This window comes from Boleophthalmus pectinirostris, unplaced genomic scaffold (assembly GCF_026225935.1).
Source record: "Boleophthalmus pectinirostris isolate CB_2022bp ecotype Guang Dong unplaced genomic scaffold, ASM2622593v1 HiC_scaffold_20, whole genome shotgun sequence".
Lineage (NCBI taxonomy): Eukaryota > Metazoa > Chordata > Actinopteri > Gobiiformes > Gobiidae > Boleophthalmus > Boleophthalmus pectinirostris.
In genome coordinates this window covers 22,648,163-22,670,651 of record NW_026571153.1, presented here as the reverse complement: position 1 = coordinate 22,670,651, position 22,489 = coordinate 22,648,163, and the positions used below count along the sequence as shown (strand labels likewise).

The window sequence follows — 22,489 nt, the reverse complement described above, 5'->3', positions numbered from 1 at the left end:
ACAACTCCAGAACAGATGCACAACAGTTTCAGGACATTCTTCACAAAGGCTACATTCAGAATCAATATTTTTCTTAAATCTATTTTTGATATAAGTTTTAGTTGGGTAGAACCTATGGATAAGTTTGAAGGATACTTCTTTTATTTTGTTAGTAATTAAATACCTGTTGGGTAGAAGCCAGACTTTCTTCCATGGTATGTCATCCACAAACATATTCCAGTATGAAACGACTTTGGGTTTTACTAATAACTCTTTTTTGAAACATAGCTCTTACAGCTCGATTATTATTGATAGGATTATTGGTAAGGCAAACCTTCCCTGCAGGGAAGTCTTTAAGTGATGAAAGAGTTAGCGCTTCAGTATCAATCCTACTTACATTTTTAAATAACATACACACACCTGAGGGAATGGCTCCAAAAACTTTTGCATAGTCACCCTGAGTAACAGGAATATTATATTTTCCAAGAAATTCTCTATATGTTAGCAATAGTCCTTCCTCATTAAATAGTTGGTCAACCCATATAATGTTGTTTTGAAACCAGTAATCCAAAAAGAGAGATCTATGTTTATACAAAATGTCTTTGTTATTCCAAATCAAGTAGTTGTGAGGAGAGAAATTATACTTGTAGATGAGAGACCATGAGAGAAAAGCCTGACGATGGAAAGCAGACATTTTCACAGGGATCTTATCAACATCAAAATTACAGATAAGAAAAAAGTTCATGCCTCCTAGTATTCTTCTTTCAAACTGATAACATTCTTTTCCACTTTGTGATGTCATGTGGTAAAACAGGAAGTGCTGCACTGTCTTTTTAAATTCTGCACACCTTCACTAGAATGATTTGGATAAGTTCAGACCTGGAATTGCCTGGAATTCTTTACTGAACTAAAACTTAAAGATATCGTAAAGACTACCACTTCATGACATCACAGGGTGGAACCGAGCATTATGAGTTTTGGAGATGTAGACAATAACAAAGGGTTACTCAAACATGTGTGAATGAAACAAAACTCATCTCCAGGTATGTTTTTGATGAGGTAACAACATTATAACATTGCTTAAAGCTCACAAGAGTCAATTTTGCATAATATAGGACCTTTAAGCTGTTTTTAGTTGCAGTTTTAGTCTCTCACTTTAGTTTCTCACTTATAAAACTGTTGTAAGTTCTTGTGATGTGCTCTTTAATTGCATTAGACATAATCAGCTCCTCGATCTTTCAATAAGCGTTGCTCTTTTGAAGTCACTGGAGCGTGTGGTGCTAATGCCACAATATTTTTATCTCCTCCTCTCTTTCTCTGTCTCTTTCTCTCTCTCTTCCTCTGTCTTTTTCTCTGTCTCTAGTGCGCCCCAATAAAAAGTCGGTTTCTCTATTTCTTTTTCAGCCAACTCTGATGCCCTGAAAGCGATGATTCATGAAAACAGCGTTGACTCAGATGGGTAAGTTTCATTCAGATGTTAAACTAATGTGAGGGTGGGTAGTAGTGAAGTAGTTGATACTTTGCAGTGATACCGTGCGGGGGGTGGTCTACTATTGCCGGAATTTTCTAAAGTTTCCATGGTGACACGATGCACAGATTAGCAAACACAGACAAAAAAGTTTTAAGATTGTCGTAAAAATTTGAACAACACATTTTCAGGAGCCTGTGATCAGTCTCTACTGAACAAAAGGTAAAAGGTCGCTGTTAACTGGAAAACTACCACTACATGACATCACAAAGTGGAACAGAGCATTTTGAGTATTGGAGATGTAGACAAATAATAGAAGATTACTCAAACATGTGTGAATGAAACAAAGCACAACTCCAGTACGTTTTTTAAGGCTGTAACACCATTCTAACGTGGTTTAAATCTCACAAGAGTCAAATTTGTTTAATTGAGGCCCTTATGCACTGCCTGCTTTAACCACCAGATGGCAGCACACACCTCCGTTACTGTCTGTGCATGTGAGACCAGGGCCAGCTATGATTGAACACAGCAGGAAATGAATGGACAAGGCAATCAGACCACATTCTACCTCTGACACGCTTCCAGATTGGCAGCGCCTGATTGGGGGCATGCAGCTGGGGACCCTTCTCAGAATGCCACAGTGCCCCATATTACATCAGTGAGCCCTTATTTAAGAACCGTCCGCTGTTGGCATCTGTGCTAAAAGGATACGAAGCCAGATTTTGCAGATGCTGATGACAACTTTCTATAAATTCGAGAGTTCTCTGCCCTAGTTTTTTGTTTGCCAATGGCTTAAAAGAAGTCAGTGGAAAAGTACAAACTATAGACTTTAGAGTATATTCTAGTAGTAGTAGTAGTAGTAGTAGTAGTAGTAGTAGTAGTAGTAGTAGTAGTAGTAGTAGTAGTAGTTCCAACTGACAGACCAACTTATGTCACCTTTTGTTAGCTGTGGATTCTGTCTTAACCACATGATTTTTTTTTTCATTTCCACTTCCATGTGTGCAGAGATTTGCACATGACATAAGGTGGAATGGAGTTTTTTTTTTGAATTTTTAGTTTGAGAGCAGAACACAGCCTGAATATGACAAAACACAACTCCAGGTATGTTTGTGATGAGGAAACCACATGATAACATGGGTCCTTTAATGCCATCTGCAAAATGATAACATCTCTGGAGACAAGCAGGTGGCACACCATTCACCAGGAAAGTTACATAGTGCACCTTTATCTAACAGTGTACAGCCATGCTTTTCAGAAAACCATTACTATACTATATCTCTTGAAACAACACCACAGTGCATCTTTGTGACAGCAGATAACAGCTTCTTTACCAGTGGTCATCTATAATACACTATTGAACAGACTTGCATGGTGCTATATTCACTCACTCCGATAAGAGATATGGACTTGGACAGGTGGAAGCTCGCGTAAATCAGGTAGAACTAGCTCTTCACTTCCTGTCCCACTGTCATTTCCTCATCTCCGCGCGTTTGTTCACACAGAGATAAAGCCAGCAGAGACTTTCCCTTTGTTCAGAGGAGGATGACTGAAAATAAAAGTGTAGCTGCTGCCGGGAAAGAGGTATTCTGCTCGGGGGGAAAATCGTCTTGAATCTGCAATCGCACACATTTTCCCAGTCACTTGCTTTCATGTGTCTGTTTCTTTAGTTCCCTGTCCAAATGTACCTTCTGCGAGATGGCTCCGTGAAAAAGCGCAAGGCTAGATTTTAAAAGGATATAAGGAAAGAAAGTGTCTCAATAGATGATTAAAACTAAAGTGGAAAGAGGTAGTGGAGAAAAAACTAAGGCACTAAAAATCCCGAGAAATTTTAAACTTGACCTCAGGGACTGCTTCTGCAGCATAAGGGGTTGGGTCGAAAACTTGAGTATTAAAGATACACTGTGTAACTTGTCTGGTGAATGAATGAATGAATTAATATTGGCCTTTATTTGTCAATTTCTTCACATGTACTGGACATACAAAGGAATTGAAACTGGACCTGTCCCCCCCGTCCGTACATTACAAACACACAATACAATATGACATGGTGAGAGTAGACATGGACTGGACCGGAAGACAGGTGGAGGGTTTGTCACCTGCTTGTCTCCATGGAAATAAGCCTAGAATGTTCCACAGTATGCCCAGAAACTTCTGAATCTCCATGGAGACTTGCAAGCCAAAGTCCAGGTTAGATTTGTGGAGAGGCGACCCCACTCACAGTAAGAATGGATGTTTTTTAAGACATATTTGAGTAATATATAACAGCTTTAGTTGAATAAATGCAAGACTGATTAGTTTAATATCATATCATATCGTGGTCAATTCAAACCAAAGCATTAACGTCTCCATGGAAACAAACAGGTGACAAACCCTCCACCAGACAAATTACACAGTGCACCTCTAATCTACTGATCATGCTCAAGAATCAGTTTTTTCTAATGGCGAAAATCAACTACAAAAAAATATTTCTTTTTGTGAATGAAATTTCAATAATTCTCATAGGTATAAATAATAGTACATAGTCTCCCTAACGGTGGTTCTCAAATTATGGCTGGTGATCAAATAGCATGTGTTTTTATGAGTACTATTGCTACTTTGCTGGGGGTTACTGCATATATGTCTAGGGCGAATGTTCAGTAATTGCCATGGTGACACAATGCACACATGAACAAACACTGTCAAATAATTTTACGGATGATCTGAAAACACATGAAAAAATCATAAAATGGATTTAAACACATATCAAGGTGTTTTATTTTCAACAAAAAAGGTGAACGTTACAAATTGAAGCTAATTTGTGATGGTTGTTTGTTATATGTTATTCAAGAGGAGTTTAACAGTACAAACTGTATTAATTCCAGCTAAGGCAATTCTTTATGGCTAGATTGTAAAATTCAGATTAAAGCCTAATTTGAGTTAACAAAGCTTCACACAGAGCAGTGCCTACAGTTAGCATCACTCCCCAGGGAATGTTAGAGCTGCTGCTAGGAGGGACTTGCTTCAACTAAAACAGAAATGACTAAGTTACATAGTTTGGTTGTCATGGTATAAGAGGATTAAACAACGAGGAGCAGTTTGTTATACAGTTTTAATCCACAAATAAGTATTTTCTACCCTTTTTTTATCACAATAAACAATATTATTGTTTATGTCTCATCCCTAACACTGCGGAGGGGGGAGGCACTACAGGGGGCGTAGTGACTGTAGCGTGACTCTAGCCTCTCTCATCTGTCCCTCACTGGGTGTTTACAAAATACAAGCTCCTTCTAATAGAGGTTATTTAAGTTCTTCAGTATTTTTATTTATTTTTTTCATAAAATGCAACACTTGAAGGTAGTCAGGTTATGGCAGCTCAATAAACAAAGGACGGAAAGTAGGAATTGCAGTCTACAAAATGATGCAGACCTAAATGTATATCTTTTTGCTCCTGTGTTGTATTTAATTTCCCTATTATTATTTTTATTATTATCTGATTATTTTAATGAAGACTGGTGTACCTAAATTGTTTAATATTAATAGTTTTATTATTATTAATGCAGACCTATTCAGAAAAATCAACTTTCAGAGCTCAGAAAATGGAAATAAAGCCAGACTCTGTATGTATCTGTAGCTTCATGTGGTTTCAAATGCTTCCAGTCTGTAGATGTGGGCAGTCTGTAAGGTCCAAACATCAGAGCTGTACAGAGCCACAGGTCTCAGTGTCTCAGAGTCTGATCGAGTGTTGCGTGACCTCGGGGTGGGTCTTGCTGTCCCCAGTCGGGCTCTCATGAGATCTGTCTGCAGTTTGTTCACTAATAGTATAGTGGCCATGTATTTGGATTTTTCCACTTGCTCAAGCACCACATCTTGACATGGATCCTTGGTGGTTGCCATTATTGTAGTTTTCAAGCTGGAATTCTCTTCACACAGTATCTACCTCGTTTAAGAGATCCTAGAGTTCAACTGATGATGTGAAGTTCAGTAAAGTTACAAACACACATCTCTAAATATAAGGCATTAGCGTAGTATTATGTATTATTTGTATTTATATTTTTTTCCCCTCAAGCAATTTAGGAGTTAGTTACAGATAGGGCTGGGTGATTTTTGCCTGAAAATAAAATTGTAGATTTTTTTTCTGTACTAAAATCTAAAAAACTAAAAAATTTATAAATCTTATAAATTTAATTAAAAGAAACTATTCCAATAAACATGTGAGCCCAATCTTTATGATGTCACTGATTTCAAAACATCAGCGCTTTGACCCTGCACTAAACTCTGGTACCTGTGACGTGCAGGGAGCAGCCTTATTTGTGTTTTTAATCCAATTTCCAATGCAAGAAAATGGGGAAAATAAAAATTGATTTTCTTCCAAACTAAACAATTTAACCTTTTTTTTTTTCAATTTGATTAATCGATTTAATAATTTTTTTTGCCAAGTATTGTTAGAGCATACCTTTGGGTTTTTTTTGTACATTAGTTGCCCTATAATACACTGATAGCTTGTGTATGTTTTGGACTTTACTCTTTTCATTTCAAATTGGTCAATACATATAAATACATGAAACACCCTGATTAAAATTACCATACAAACCACCACTGCCTCTGGAGCCACTGAGTACGCCTAATGCACTCTCAGCTCTTGTCCAATAAGTGAAGACAACCACAAAACGCACTTTAAATGAATAGTACACCGGAGAAGATACTGTATTCAATCAAACCTACATTACTTTACTGATCACACATCCATTACTGCCTGCTCACTCAGAAAATTGCTCCCATTATTGCCTTAAACATTTTAATTCAGCTCGATTGTTCTCCTGTAATTATTTTTGTCTCCTGAAATATGAATTATAAATGTCTGTTCTGCTGGGATGGTTCAAGATAAACGCCGCTGTGATGAGGAATTGGCTCAGCTCAAGTTTTTCTCCTTCAAAGTGAGATGTTTTTTGAGCAGAATGTGGGTTAGGAAAAGGTCTCTGTGTTCAAAACTCCAGTGAATTGACAAGCGAGAAATGGTCTTTTTGTTGGGCTTGATGGTGCTGACCTATTTCACTTTTCCATTTTTTTACTTGTGAAATTATTATAGAGTTTTTGCATTTTGTGTATTTATTAAAGGTTCTACGATACACAAACTTGACTCTTGTGTTGACTTTAAGTTTTGTTATAATATTACCTCCTCAAAAACATACCTGGAGTTGTGTTTTGTTTCATTCACACATGTTTGAAAAATTCTTTATTAGTATTAGTACTAGATCTCCAAAGCTCAAAATGCTCTGTTCCACCTTGTGATGTCATGAAAAGGTAGTTTTCAAGTTAGCAGATGCCTTTTATCTTTAGTTCAGTAGAGATGGGAAATTCCAGGACTGAAATTATACAAATGATTCTAGTGAAGGTGTATATAGTTTAAAAACACAATGGAGCACTTCTTGGATTATCAAGTGACATCACAAGGTGGAACATAGTGTTTGCAGTTTTAGAAAAGAGCTCAGTCTATGTATGTGCAAATGAAATAAACACAACTCCATGTTTCTGATGAGGAAACAACATTATAACATAGGTCTGAAAATACTTTGAAAAAATCAAATAAAAACTAAAATTCTGTATTAAAATATGTCTTTGCTCTGTTCTTTCTTCCAGGCCCATGACACCCATCTCTCCCATGACACCCATCTCTCCCATGACACCCAATTCTCCCAACAGCCCGACCCCACCCCTGACCCCTTTGTCACCAGGTGCCTCCCCTGGTGCCCCCAAACACACCTGCAACCACCTGCACACCATCGGGGGGGCAGGCGGGCACAAAAACATCTGCACACGCTGCAGCCAGAAGAAATGGCCGCTCATGAGGAGACCATCTGCACGCAAGCCTGAGCAGAGAAAAAGCCACTGCGGAGAAGTTACTGTGTTAGCCGTGGGCAGGTGAGTGAGAGGGTTTAGTCTGGGGGTGTGAAGCTAACTGAGCGCACTACTTTGTTTATTTTAACACCGTCTGACCCGAAAGAGTTGATTTGATTGGAACTACAACAAGTGAGATGATTTGTGCTGTTAATTCCAGCTAAGTCAGTTCTTCCTGGTCAGATTGTGTTACCATAAAGCACAGATTAAAGTCTAATAAAGCTTCAGACAGAGCAGTGCCTACAGTTAGCACACACCCCCATGGTTTGTTAATGCCATCAGCTGCAAAGTCTGGATAGTTAAAAGAGTTTGTTTGTATGTTGCTTACTGTGGTAAGCAGGAGAAACAGCTCCTCCACCTTTCTTAATTTGTTCTTCCCCTGTAATGAGGAGCTGCTGGGCTGACATGACGAGGGCAAAGGCCTCTGAAAACAGCGTCTAATGAGATTTCATGGCTGCGTTTGGCTTCTGTTCACTGCACAATACGAAGGCTTGCATCATCATTGCAGCACGTGCACCAGGGCCACCAGGCTTATTACTTTAGACTGTTCCTGCGTAACATACACATAGTCTCTCAGATTTGATTTGAATGAAATAGTGATTCATTAAGACAAGAACAACTTTGTTAGCAGCTAATCAGTGCTACATCGTATCTTCTATAAAATACTTTCATTATCTGTTTTGGATTTTAAAATATAATAATTAATAAGGCTTGGTATCATTAAGAAGCTGTCGATACAATACACACCTCAATACATAAGTCACGATACGAAACACTTTTTGAGACAGTGAGCTTTCGATGCAATACGATTTGATATGATATATTTCACATCATCATGGCTGTGATACTAAAAGTTTACTAAGTCCACTAAGTTTATGCAAAGTTGATATGAATAACACAAATTTTACTCATCAAAACAGTGAAAATGTCAACGCTTTTGTAGCTTTTACACAAAATAATTTAGTAAAATATACCAAAAATTACTCTTGGCGATGTATCGATACAGCAGCCCACAATATCGATACTGTATCATCAAATTAAATTATACAGTATATCAATATTTCAGTATTTTTGCACACCCCTAATAATTAATGTTAATTTCAACTGCAATAAAGTGTATTATTGTTATTATTTAAAATGTACAATAGACTATATTCAGAAAGAAAAAGACATTGATTGATAATCTTGTTTTTAGTTTACTAGATTATACATAATACTTTAAAATAGAGATAGAAGTGCGAAGGACTTGAAATATTTACACTTTTTAGCCCATCACAATTTCTTCATAATTTAGTGATGCTGGCTGGACACTGCTGTTAAACCTCCCCCCGGCTTGTGTAATGAGCTCCAAATCTTTCTTTTTAAGTAAAGAAATGATTTGTCAGTTGAGTGGAGCAGAGCGTGCAGCGTCGCTGAGCTCATTGGGATGCACAGAGGCTGCTTTTCATTTGTGCTCCCAGAAGATTAGAGGGGAACTTTGCGGTCAACACAACCTGGGTCTTAGTATCATTCACTGATTTCATTAAACTTTTAGACCCGTTTCATGTGAGCGCCGTAGGTAAAGTGCACACAGAGGTTTAGAGACCATCTCCTGTAGATGAGTCCAAACATCCAAAACAGACGGACCAACTATTGTGTCACATTTTAGACAGACAAAATGCTTTTTTATTGTAAAAATAAAAATCCGACACATTAAATAAATACATTTTTCAAACTGATACTTTGCAGCTGATGCCCTCAACATTCCCTGGGGGTGTGATGCTAACTGGACGCACTGCTCTATCTGAAGCTCTAGTACACAAGTTTGACTTTACTACTACCCCAGGAGACTTTATTCTGAGCTTTATTTTCACACAATCTGACCTAATTTAGACCACAAAGATTTGAGATGGTTGATGATTTGTGCTGTTAAATGAGTCTCTCATACATAAAATTACAGTCCCCAGCTAGCTCGGATTACCCAACAGTTTTTCAGCTGGTCAAGCTCACCATTTTTGTTGAAAATCAAACACCTTAACAGGACCATGAACACTCCTATTGATCACAGGCTCCTGAAAACTGTGTCACCTCTAAACACTTTTAGAGATATGTAGAACACCCCCAGCATGATGTCAGTGCAAAGCAAATGCATAATTTAACAGAAATTACATAAAATGCTTGTTAGCCAGGGCAGTATGGTGGTTGTACAGATTTACACAATACATTTATTCTTCACCCTGTATTTCCATGTGTTATTGCACAAATAAAAGCAAGTACAAACAAGTTCAACAAGTAGTACAATTTATTACAGGCATATCCAAAAATACCACTTTTCTCTCACAATAACGGACACTCTTGGCACAGTTTAAAGTGTTAAACGCATTTTGAACCAGAAAAAACCTCCAGACTGTGGAAAGCGCCCACATAAAGGCACTAGCTTTAATGAACCCAGTTTTATAGAGCAGAAACCACATGTCCCAAATTAGGGATGTGCTTTTCCAGTTTTTTCTGTTTTGATACCGATGTCGATACTTTTGCTTTAAATATCTGTTGATCCCCGATATCAACCAATACCAGAGCAGAGAGTGAAAACATAATTAATTCTCTTTAAGAACAACAGCATATGGTAAAAATGATAAAAATGTAATATTTATCATTCAATGTAACTACAGAACAGCTTTAAAACTATATTACAAGGTCTTTTAGGCTTACATTGTGCAATACATCATTTTATTACACCAATTAATAGACCTACATGGGACATCAACTGACCCGATATTTTTAAACTGATATCCGATCTATCAAAATGTTCAATATCAGTGCTGATTTCAGATACCAGTATTTTATCAGTGCATCCCTATCCCAAATATATTCTGATGTTTTATTTTTTCTCTTGGACAGGTTCCGTGTTACAAAAACAGTGTGTGATAAACCAGTAAGAAGGACCCTGCTCCTCTCTGAGACGACACCCTCAACGCCAACTGAGTCTGAGCCAAGGAGCAGAGCCATGTCAGAGTCCCAACAGGTCTGTATTCTGGAAACCTAAGACTTCTCCTCTTCATATTTAGTCTCAAGTTCATCTGGTCACAATTTGTATATTCAGGTATGAGCATTCAAATCCAACTGACCTGTGGGTTGGGCTGTTTAAATAAGGTAGTGTACACGGGGATTCTAAAGTAATGTAAAGGATAACATAGAAATCTGTCTCTTATGTAACTTGTGTGTATACTTAAAGTACCCTATAGTACACAAAACTGACTCTTGTGAACTTTAAGCCATGCTATAATGTTGTTACCTCATCAAAAACATTCCCAGAGTTGTGTTTTGTTTCATTCACACATGTCTGAATAACTACATTTCCATAGCTCAAAATGCTCTGTTCCACCTTGTGATGTCATGTAATTGTAGTTTTCAAGTTTAAAGCTACAGTTTACCTTTAGTTCAATAAAGATAGGCAATTCTGGGCTAAAGTTATCCAAATAATTCTAGTGAAGGTGTATGGAGTTGAAAAACACATGACACACAATGACATCACAAGGTGGAACTAAGTGTTTTCTGTTTGAGAGATGAAGACAGTGTAAAAATTAGGGTTTCTATGTTTTAAATATGTGTGAATGAAACAAAAACACAACCCCAGGTATGTTTGTGAGGAGAAAATAACATTAGATCAGAAAAGAATGTAAAATGGACCCTTTAACAAATGAATTCAAGGGTCTAAAAAACCAAAAGCAAAGTATAAGGTTTCCACATCTAGCAAAGAGGGAATTTTTATTACAATGAAAGAATTGTGGTGGTAAAACTTTCCTATATTCCAGTTCAGGGGCTGTTTTATCTTTAAGAGTAAATTGTTTGAGTTCCAACTTTTTGTAAACTATAAAACTCTACCATTTAATTACCTCTCATGTATTGTTTACCAAAAAGACTACACTTAAGCTTCCTAATAAGCAGCCCCTCTCTTGAGACCCATATTCCAAAACCACCAATAATTAAAAGGATTTTCACTTCAAACAGAGCTACCAGATAAAACAGCAACTCTTAGGGGAATACTCTCTAATTTAGCCAGACTTTTTAATATATTATTTTCATAAAAGCATCAATAATATACAGTTATATTTATTTAGGTAAACAGCTTGAAGGTCCTATATTACGCAAAATTGATGTTGTGAGCTTTTAGCTATGTTATATTGTTGTTACCTCCTCAAAAACATACCCGGAGTTGTGTTTTGTTTCATTCACACGTTTCAGTAACATTTTATTATTAGTCTGTCTATATCCAAATTATTCTAGTGAAGGTGTATGGAGTTTAAAAACACAGTAGAGCACTTCTTGTATTAGCACATGACATCACCAGGTGGATTTTCTGTTTGAGAAAAGATCTCAGCCTAAATCTGCAGGGTTTGTGTGTTAAACTTGTGTGAATTAAACAGAACGCAACTCCAGGCATTTTTGGGACGAGGAAACTATTAATACAACAATTATAACATGGATCAGAAAATAGCATAATCTGGACCTTTTAAGATTAAGAAAACATTTCTCATTCACAAAATAAAATGCTCATATGGCTTAGATAACTATGGTTTATGAAATACGCTGGTGTTTAATACCTGAATATTGACTTTTCATATTGACTGAAGAATGAAAAATGACTTCTGCTCATATAATAAATAAAGCTTTTATTCGCACATCCCAGCACCTGTAATGGAAATTATTGAATCATTAACTGTGTAATAAATCTTGTTTTCTTTCTATTGTAGTTTCAGCCAGACCATACGGACAAAGATAAATTATAATCCAGGTAATATACTGCATGTTATTCTACCATCTAATAATGTTATGTGTCACAATACGAAAATTTAAAACTCAATTTAGTTACTAAGGAATAGACTCGATTCTGATACAACAATGATAATGAAAAACATACTTTATTTTAGACAACAGAATGTGATTTTCAACATTAAATCATAATACTTCCTTTGTATTACCATGTGGTCTTATATCTGTGTAATTCCTCAGTAGATTCAATAGTGGGCATGGCTGTAAACTAGTCTATGTGCTGTTATACTTGTTCTGATACAGCTCAGGGTCATTCTAAATCTATTCAGGAAAGGTTCACTTCTGACCTTTGAATGTAACCTTTTTAGTATCAATATCTGTTCAGACGAGTATCTATTCTATTTGATTCTAGTTATAGTATTGTTTAGTTCTGATTTTCAATACCTTTGACAGCATCACCACATAGAGTAACTGCTTCTTGTAATCTTGTAAAAATGTTCAGATGCTGTGTCAAATACATTTTGTTACCATTTGAGAACTAACTTCATGCAATATATAAAAAACAGGACAGTTTAATTGGGAATATGAGTGACAAAAGGCAGCTCACATCATTCTCTAAATGTTTTAAAGGTCCTATATTACATGAAATTGACTCTTGTGAGCTTTAAGCCATGTTATATGTTACTTCCTCAAAAACATACCTGGACTTGTTTTATTTCATTCACACATGAGTAGTAGTTTGAGTAGTTTGAGTAGTTTTCATGTTAACAGCTACTTTTTACCTTTTTCAGTAGAGATTGGCAATTACTGGACTGAAATTATCCAAATGAATCTAGTGACGGTGTATGGAGTTTAAACACAGAGCACTGCTTGTATTACCACATGACATCCCAAGGTGGAAAAGATTTTAGTCTGATAGAAGAACTCAGCCTAAATATGCAGGTTTTATGTGTTTAAACTTATGTGAATGAAAGAAAACACAACTTCAGGTATGTTTCCAATGAGGAAACAACATTATAACATAGAACTAATAACTTTCAATTATGTGCAGTATTCTTATTTTATTATTATATTATATTATATTATTATTTCACATCAACAGCACTATTTTGAAATTACATCTCCCATGTTTTTGATGGTCTTTAAGGCTATGAAAGTCACAAGTATTTTTAATGACCTTTGTGTATTTACATTTGATCTTGTTCCATGTTTAATTTTTTTTTTTGTGATGTTTGTTTTGCAATTTTGCAGTTTTCCCCTTGGACACTTGAAACCAGATCCTATCGTCAGCAGAGGAGGAAATCTTACTGTAAATATCGCTTCAGGAAGAGCTGAAGGAGAACTCGACTCGGGGAAGCACAGTGCGTTTAATGACTCATGGTTATTTGAATATGAGACTCAGAACTCGTGCCTTAAAGATGGCGTCTGCGCTTCATGGTCTATTAATTCAATAATAGAGAGGTCCTTGTGGTCGGTGATGTACATATGTTTTATATCAAAGATTTGATGCATGTTATTGCAAGATTTGTTTAAAAAAAAATATATATGAAATGCCAAAACTATCGATAGAACACGTTTGACAACAAGCAGGGAGGAGGTGCATCCTTGTCAAATTAACTTAATATAATTTTTTTGTTGGAGAGTTTATCACATGCTTTTGTTTGTGGAGATGTTATTGCTTTGTTTGGAATGTTTCACAGTCTGGTATTAAACATTTTTATCTTCATGGAGACCAAACCATCTAAGTTACAGGTCAGATCTGTGGAGAGGCGACCCCACTCACAGTCAGAATGCCTGTTTTTCTATTTATTTTTTGAGCTATAAAACCACATGTAATAGCGCACATGTACGGTAGAGCTGTTTAATGTCACACTGTGGAACATTCCAGGCAGAGCGATGGCATATCCATAGAAACAAGCAAGTTATGAACCCCCAACCGAAAAGTTACATAGTACACCTTTAAAAATGCTACTAATATGTAATTTTTTTGGTGGAGGACTTGTCTCATGGAAATTTGATTGTTTTGCCTGGAATACTCCGTTGTATGACTGTTAATGGGTCTATCTCCATGGAGCCATCGCCTGGTCAAGTTACGGGTCAGATCTGTGGAGAGGTGATTATGCTCACACTACAAATTCATGCTTTTTAAGGTATTCTAGCGTCAGTTGACTTTGAATGCGTGCATCTTAGCTAACTGTACTGTACCATACTGTGGAACATTCCAGGCAAAGTAATAGCATCTCCATGGCAACCCCCACTGGAAAAGTTACCTAGTATACTTTCACAAAATACCAATTCAACAAACAAATACAAACAAAAATTGTGTATTATGTGATATATTGTCACAGATGCATTCCCAAAAATAATACCAAATATGAATAGTGGAAAAGTTTATTTTTCTTTGTTTCAATTCAAACTGATATGAAACATTTTGATACTGACGCATTGATACTGAACCAGTGGGGTAATTGCACTTTTTAGTCAAATTTATGGGAGCCTCCTTTTGTTTCACTAACAGCACTAACAAAATGCAGTGTTTTGTTTTGGTTGGCTAATAGCTAAATGTCTCTGTTGCTGCAAAATAATAAGCAAAAATATTCAAAATATCACCACGCATTTCCACATCCCCACTTTACTCAGAAATAAACAGCATATTTAAATGTGACACATAGAACAGTATCGAAAATATGACTGGACTGAGAACTAAGGATGCACCATTTTTTATTCCAATATTGACACTTTGGCTTTAAAAATCAGCCAGTACTTTGATATTAATCGATACCAGTGTAGGGATGGAAAGGGGCTCTTATTTCATTAAAACACAGTGAACTTATTAACACAAGGGATCCAATTGTGTTATGTAACTGCTACTTAACTTTCAAATCGCCACTGAAGAACTTTGTATGAATAAAAGTAAAAAATTTATGAGATGTTCTAGGCCAAAATGAGCCTATAATTAGCCTTATTACATCCAACCAGTTAAAGGGCCCCTTTTACATTGTTCTCTGTTCTGTATTATAATGTTGTTCCTCATCACAAACGTATCAGTGGTTGTGTTTTATTTCATTCACACATGTTTAACACACAAACTCTGCATATTTAGGCCGAGTTCCTCTCAGACAGAAAACACTTGTGATATAATGTGGTAATAGAGGGAGTATGTGTTTTTAAACTCCATACACCTTCACTAGGATCATTTGTCAGCTGATTTTAGCCCTGGAATTTCCAATCTCAACTAAGGAAAAGGTAAACAGTTTCTGTATGTAAAATCCCTTAGTCGTATAGGTAGAATCCATTCAGTTCAGTTCTTCAGAAATGAAGAAGCAGCTTCTGCTATTAAAGGTAACAGCTAACTTGAAAACTACAGCTTCATGTCATCACAAGGTGGAATGGAGCATTTTGAGCTTTGGAGATGTAGGCAAACTAATAATAAAGTGTTACTCAAACATGTGAATGAAACAAAACACAACTCCAGGCATGTTTTTGATGAGGTAACAATTATAACATGGCTTAAAACTCACAAGAGTCAATTCTGCATAATATCGGACCTTTAAAGACTCAACCTGATAATGCCTTAAATGATATTATGGAACCGATTCAGATCCAGCAAATTTTTCAGTATTGACTCGTATCGTATTTGACACCAGTATCAATATCGGTGAATCCTTACTGAAAACCAAGAATATATTTCTGTTCTACACTTAACACAGCTAATTCTGATTTGCTAAAACTGCCAAAGATAATTGAACATAGACCAGTTTTACCATGTCCTGCCTGTATGATTATGTCAGTCTTAATATTTGAATAATTTAATTTGCCAAACATCTTTTAATGAGCTGTGAAGAGCTGAACGGTCACAAACTGTTTACACTGTCACTCAATGTTACATGTAAAATAGACAGGATTGTTACATCTCCACTAGGCCTGTCACGATAAGAACATTTGAACCATGATATATCGTCACAGAGAAATATTGTGATTAGGGAAGTAGACGGGGGACAAAGGGGTCTCTTGTCCCAGGGATTTAGGGGCCGCTTCCTATTAATTTATATTAGATGGGGGCCAATGTGAGACTCCTTGCCCCGGGCCCCCTAACAATAAACAATAATACTGAAACTGCCACTTATACAAAGCTGGATAATCCCACTGAGTAAACCAAATTTTGAATAGGCAGATTAATTAAAAACTATGAGCTGCACCAAATCAATAGCAGAGTGAACTAATAATTAAAGGTGCACTATGTAACTTCTATGTTCCACAGTATGGCATTAAACACGTCTGCCTTGCATTTTTTCAGTTAAAGGTGTTTTTTAGCTCAAAAATAACCTGAAAAACATGAATTTTTAACATGTGCAGGCTTGCTTCTTCATAGATCTGACCATTAACTTGTTTTACTCATTTTATTTCAATACTGTGGAATAATCAAGGCAAATCAGTAATATCATTTCATATCATAAAAGTTAAATAGTGCATCTTTTAAGCGTATATGTTATTTATTCTACTCTGTTACATAAAAAAACAAAAAAACCTATCCACTATTGCAAAATAAATGTACACATGATATGACAAATACTGAGCCGAAAAATATATACAACGTTCATATATTAAACAATAACTCAAGATAGTAATTATTGTGACAGGTCTAGTCTCTACATCCTGAATGAATGTAAAAAAACAAAAACTAAAGAACTACCTTGTCTTGTTTACTCTCAAGTTTCAGATACTGATACATCAATTCAATATGGAAAGGTTTATTTATTTTAAGCATATCATCAATAGACATAAAGATCATATATTTTTAATGAACACAAAGTGAATAATTTCAAAATAGTATATGTATTTATTTTGGGGTTGTGTCCAGGCTTACAACTGTAGCTTAAAGGTGCCCTGTGTAACTTTTCTAGTAGAGGATCCACCACCTGTTTGACTCCATGTTTTTTTCCTGAAATATTCTACAGTATGATATTTAATTTAACTATCACCGTGGAGACAAGCAGCTCACATTGCCAGGCCAAATTTCAGGTCAGATCTGTGGAGAAGTGGGCTTGCTCAGGCTTGGAGGGAAAAAAAAACAAAACACCTGTAATTCAATAAATACAAGATATATTTGTGTAACGCCATACAGTGGAACATCACCATGGAGACAAGCAGATGGCAAACCCTCTGCCAGAAAAGTTACGCAGTGCACCTTTAAAATATGCACTTGACTTGGACATTTCATTTTAAAAACTAAATTTGAACCATATGTATGTAACATGATCATAATGTACATTTTATTTGAGTTTTTTTGTTTCATAAGCTTACAAAACTATAAATATTGTATACAGATATTATTTGTGCTGTGTCATAAATGTCTACCTCTGTTGTGAAGACCAAAGCACTTAAGTAAAAAAACAAAACAAAAAAACTGATCCATCTTGAGGCTTTATTCAAGTGGTTTTATTTTAATACGCAATGTTATGTTTTAATGTTTTTGGAGGGTTTGTACCATTCAAACTATATAAAGAAGGCATTTAAAACCTGGTGTTTATATTTTTTGTCAGAATGCACATTGCTACAGTTAAGCTTTATATTATAACCACTAGTGTTGTCATGTTACTAAAATTCCAAACTCAGTCTCTACTAAGGAATAGAGTTCATACCGATTCTAATACCACTTTTATTTAAACAGTATAATGTAATTTTCAACTGTAAATCATTGTACTCCCTTCTGTATTACCATCTGGTCTAATATCTGTTTGGTCCAGTCGTTCAGGTTGGTTTCATAGTGATCTGTGGGTGAATACTAGAGATAGTATCGGGACAATATTTGGACTTTTTAGCGTATTGACTATCAGGCCTTTTCTGCATAAAAATACACACAGCTTTATCTCTTAACACTTTAATATGAAGAGATAACTGCATAAAATCCATAATTTGGGGGAAATAATGAAAATCTACCCTACATATCTGCTCAAAAATATCAGCAACACTTATGGGCCATCGACTACTCTGGATTCCAAACAATCACTATCGGCATCGTACATGAAAAAAAAACAACATATTGGTCGATCTGTAGCATAAAGTCTATTTGGTCTTATATTTGTTCTGATACAGCACAAGATAAAACTATTCAGGAAAGGGTCATACTTTTTTAAAAATGTCAATACTTACTCAAATGAGTTTAGTTTTGATATTAGTTTTAGTATAGATTTAGCCAGGCTGGCGCCATCTAGTGCCTCCGCTCAATTTCATTTCTGTACAGCGACTAGGTCAGGAATCGGAATACATTAGACCAGGGGTGTCCAAACTTTTTTCATCAAGGGCCACATATCTAAACACAGATGAAGCAGAGGGCCAATCAAGGGTCGTAGACTGGTGCTCAATACAGTGAATAACTGAAATATGTGCATGTTTAACATGTTTAGCATGAATAAATACTGATGTCTCATGCAAAGATCCTTAAAACCACACACTAAATATTAACTATTCACTTTATCAAGGTAGATTTTCCAAAAGCTTGCAGTAAGAAGTAATTTTTTTAATGATGTAAGATAATTTGGGCCAATTCACCTGGGAACCTGAGGGCCAAGAAAAATTTGTCTGAGGGTCGCATTTGGCCCATGGGCCATAGTTTGGACATGCCTGCATTAGACAGTTAGTGAGAACCCTGGAAGTTCGAGTCCGGGCACCAGCCAATCAGCGAAGAGCCATACATTCTGTGTTGGCAACGATTCCCGAGATTGAGGATTTAAAGCCGGAACAAAGAGAATGTTTGGTGAATTTTATCAAGGGGAAAGATGTTATTCCTTCTTCCTAAAGGGTTTGGGAAAATCTTAATATACCAGTTAGTCCAGTTAGCGGCACATTACCTTTGTCACAACCAAATAGCAGTGATTGGTTAAATTAAAAAAAGTACCCACCTACTGTCAAGCGAACAAATCCTAATGCTGCGAGATCAGACAGTTTCCAAGCTGGATGAATGAATCAAGAAGCTGGATGATGAATCAAGCTAGTATGGATTAGTATCTGAATTTCAATTTTTTGACAACCACCTGGTAAATGGTCAGATTTTTACATCTTTATTTTGAGCTTTACCCTTGAGTCTGACCAAGTGCAACCAATGATGTTTACACTGAAAGTGGGATTCGAACTGCCAACCTTTGGATCAGAGGTCTCTACAAACTGAGGTACTATCACCCCTACAGCAGCTAATACTGATTCTGTTGGTAGTCATATTGTTATGGCTGATCATGGCAATACAGTGATCCGTGTAATTTCCTTGCCTTGTTGACACCCACCTCTTTCCTCTTCACCCCCGAATGAAAAGATAATTAATCTTGTTCATGTTGATATCCACTCACCTCCAGGTCATTCATTTTATTTACTGGCTTAAAATGGAACTGAGCTGAACAAACCACAACAGTTTTCAACAGTTTTCTTAAAGGTGTGTTATGTAGCTTTTCTGGTAGAGGGTCCGCTACCTGCTTGACTCCATGTAGATGTTATTGTTTTTTCCTAGAATGTTTTACAGAATGGCACTTAATTGGAGACAAGCAGATCTGTGGAAAGGTTGGCCCGCTCACAGTAAGAATGCATGACTTTGTGGTATTTTTGAGAAATAGAAACACCTATGAATGAATACAGATATACCAGATATATTTGTTTAATGCCATACCGTGGAACATTCCAGACAAAGCAACAACATCTCCAAGGAGAAAAGCATTTGACAAACCCTCCACCAGAGAAGTTACACAATGCACCTTTAACCCTAAAAAAACATGTGATTATAAACTCCCAAATGTATGTTTTTTTACGTCTGGCTGTGTTATTTACATTTGTGTGTGTGGATAAGGAGGCGTTTGGGTGTCACCTGACAGAGCCATAGTGAGGATATCCTTACACTGCGTTGACAGGGCTGTGGTGTGTTCACATGTAGTGGGTAAACAAACTCATGGGGAGACTCCTGAGCTGATGAAACTGTTCAAACTGGGCCATCAATTTCAGATGGCTGGCTTCCTGTTGGTTATTTTTCTTCAGTGAAATTTCATATTTGTGACACATATAGTACAGTCAAAAGTTTGGACTCACACTCTCATTCAATGTTTTATTTTATTTGTATTGTTTTCTACCTTTGATAAACATACAGAAGACATCAAATATATGAGGTTAGATATACATAATTACATAAAGACATAACATAGAAAATAGAGTTTTTTTTTTGTTTTTTTCCTTTACATAACAAAAAACTCCTTACCTGGGTTTAAACCTAAACTGGCTTTAAGTTGCCTCTGACACAGACCTGCCCTCTCCAAACAGAGAAACAGGATGGTTTAAGGGCGCCACGCTAACCCTGTCAGGACTGTTGTCAATGTGGGACAAATATTGACTCCTGTGTGTGTTTATTTTAGCTCTTTTACTCAACACTCACGTTAGCAGTTCAAGGAAATTAGCACGTTAGCAGTACAGATAATAATAATAAAGCCCTTTTTATGCATGACTTCAAATGGAGTAAATTTATCTGGAGCGTTGAATAATTCAGACCCCAGGCGACAGGATTCCCAATGCCAGGCTAAATGCCCCACATTTTATCTCAGGTTTGGGAGGCTGCCAGCGGATCACAGCTTTAGGTGCAGAGGGCAAAGATGGATTATTGGGAATCATTTGGGAATTGAGAGGAGAAGTCACTCTTTAAAGGGCCCACATTACTCTATTTTCTCATCTATGTTATAATGTTGTTTCCTCATCAAAACATAGAGCTATATGTTTTGTTTCATTCACACATGTTTGAGTAACCGTTTACATCTCTGTCTACACTCTGCTCTGTTCCACCTTGTGAGGTCATAAAGAGGTAGTTTACAAGTTAACAGCTATCTTTAACCTTTTGTTTGGTTGAGGTCGGTAATTACAGGGCTGAAATTATCTAGTGAAGGTGTATGGAGTTTAAGAACACAGTGGAGCACTTCATGTTTGTGTGTTTTCTGTTCGAGAGAAGAACTCAGCCTAAATATGCAGGTTTTGTGTGTTAAACATGTGTGAATGAAACAAAACACAACTCCTGTTATGTTTGTGATGAGGAAACAACATTATAACATCAACCAGAAATGGCATAATATAACTCTTTAACGTTTTCGTGTCCCTGTCTAACCCGAGTTTCTTTAGCCCCACTTAAGCAGAAAGATTTTATATCAGTTTATATGTGATCCAGCCTGGGAACTCTATGGAGCAGGAGTTAATGAGTCAACCTGAGTGAAAGATTAGCACATTTCCAGGCACACTGGTCCACTTCCAGGTTTGGAGTTTGAGGTGAGCTCGGATATTTAAAGGTGAACTGTTACACTTTGTGCCATAGGGTACAGTTCACCTTTGAGGGTTAATGGAGTTCCACTTATAAGAAAAAAAAAAAGTTTCAGGTATTTTTATTACGGTTGTGCAAAATGTTATAGGAATGTATTGCAAGGACCCAGAGTATGACCCTCAGATTTGATGTGCAGCCGTGGGGTGTTACTTTACAATGCTACACAATGTTATGCATGAAATACATGTAAGTCAGACATTATTAGGTTTAAACAAGCCTTGATACAGACGGTAAAGTATCCACGCACTGGTCATTGTTGACTGTTCGATCCTTGGTCTCACCCATACACTGTATATATAAATGGGCATAGTTAACGCGCTAGACTATTCACTTTCAATTCACTTTCTATAGATGCATCAAGAATTTCAGACTTCCGGTCATTGCGCAATGCATACTGGGAAGGATTTTCCAAAAAAGTGAGCATCAAACCACCATGTTTGTTTTTCCAGAGCGATGCATCTATTGACAAAGTCAGTCTTTTTTAGTCTTACAAAATGTACATACAAAATGTTCGCTGCAAACTCGGGATGATTTAGGCAGTCAAAGGTTTCCTTTTTCGTCCTTCCTGTGGATCAATCCTGCCCATCGCTTTCGCCTTTCACTATTTTTCAATTCCGTTGGGAAGGAAAACAGTTTGAACAGAGATTTGCAGTCACACAGATCTGATTCCCTTTTGCAGTTATGGAGTTCACAAACAAATTTCTCGATCCGTTTTCCGGTGTTAGGACATCCAACAACCACACAATTACGATGTCCGAAACCCAAAACTAAAATATGACAATATCAGAACCAGAAACAAAAGCGATATGGTTCAAAAGACTAGAAAAGACTGGCTTTGTCAATAGATGCATCCCACTGGGAAAACAAACATGGCGGTTTGATGCTCACTTTTTCGGAAAATCCTTCCCAATATGCATTGTGCAATGACCGGAAGCCCGAGATTCTTGATGCATCTATTGACAAACCATCATCATTCTCTCTGTCTTGTCATTTTGGTCTTAAAATGTTCATATTAATCAGCTCTACATGATCACAGAGTTTTTATTTTGTAATTTTGTCAGTAAATCAAGATATGAATA

At 36.6% G+C, this 22,489-nt stretch overlaps 1 protein-coding gene across 2 annotated transcripts in view; it reads left to right on the top strand.

Moving 5' to 3' along the window:
* rell1 (RELT like 1) overlaps window positions 1-17,592 on the top strand; it is a 36,631-nt gene extending 19,039 nt beyond the window's left edge. For both annotated transcript variants that reach the window (XM_020922044.2, XM_020922045.2), the window contains exons 4-8: window positions 1,384-1,438; window positions 7,064-7,345; window positions 10,202-10,325; window positions 12,055-12,095; window positions 13,325-17,592. In XM_020922044.2, the coding sequence (XP_020777703.2) occupies window positions 1,384-1,438; window positions 7,064-7,345; window positions 10,202-10,325; window positions 12,055-12,090 (497 nt within the window). In that variant the 3' untranslated portion in view covers window positions 12,091-12,095; window positions 13,325-17,592. The remainder of the gene's footprint in view (window positions 1-1,383; window positions 1,439-7,063; window positions 7,346-10,201; window positions 10,326-12,054; window positions 12,096-13,324) is intronic.
* Window positions 17,593-22,489: the final 4,897 nt, after the last annotated feature.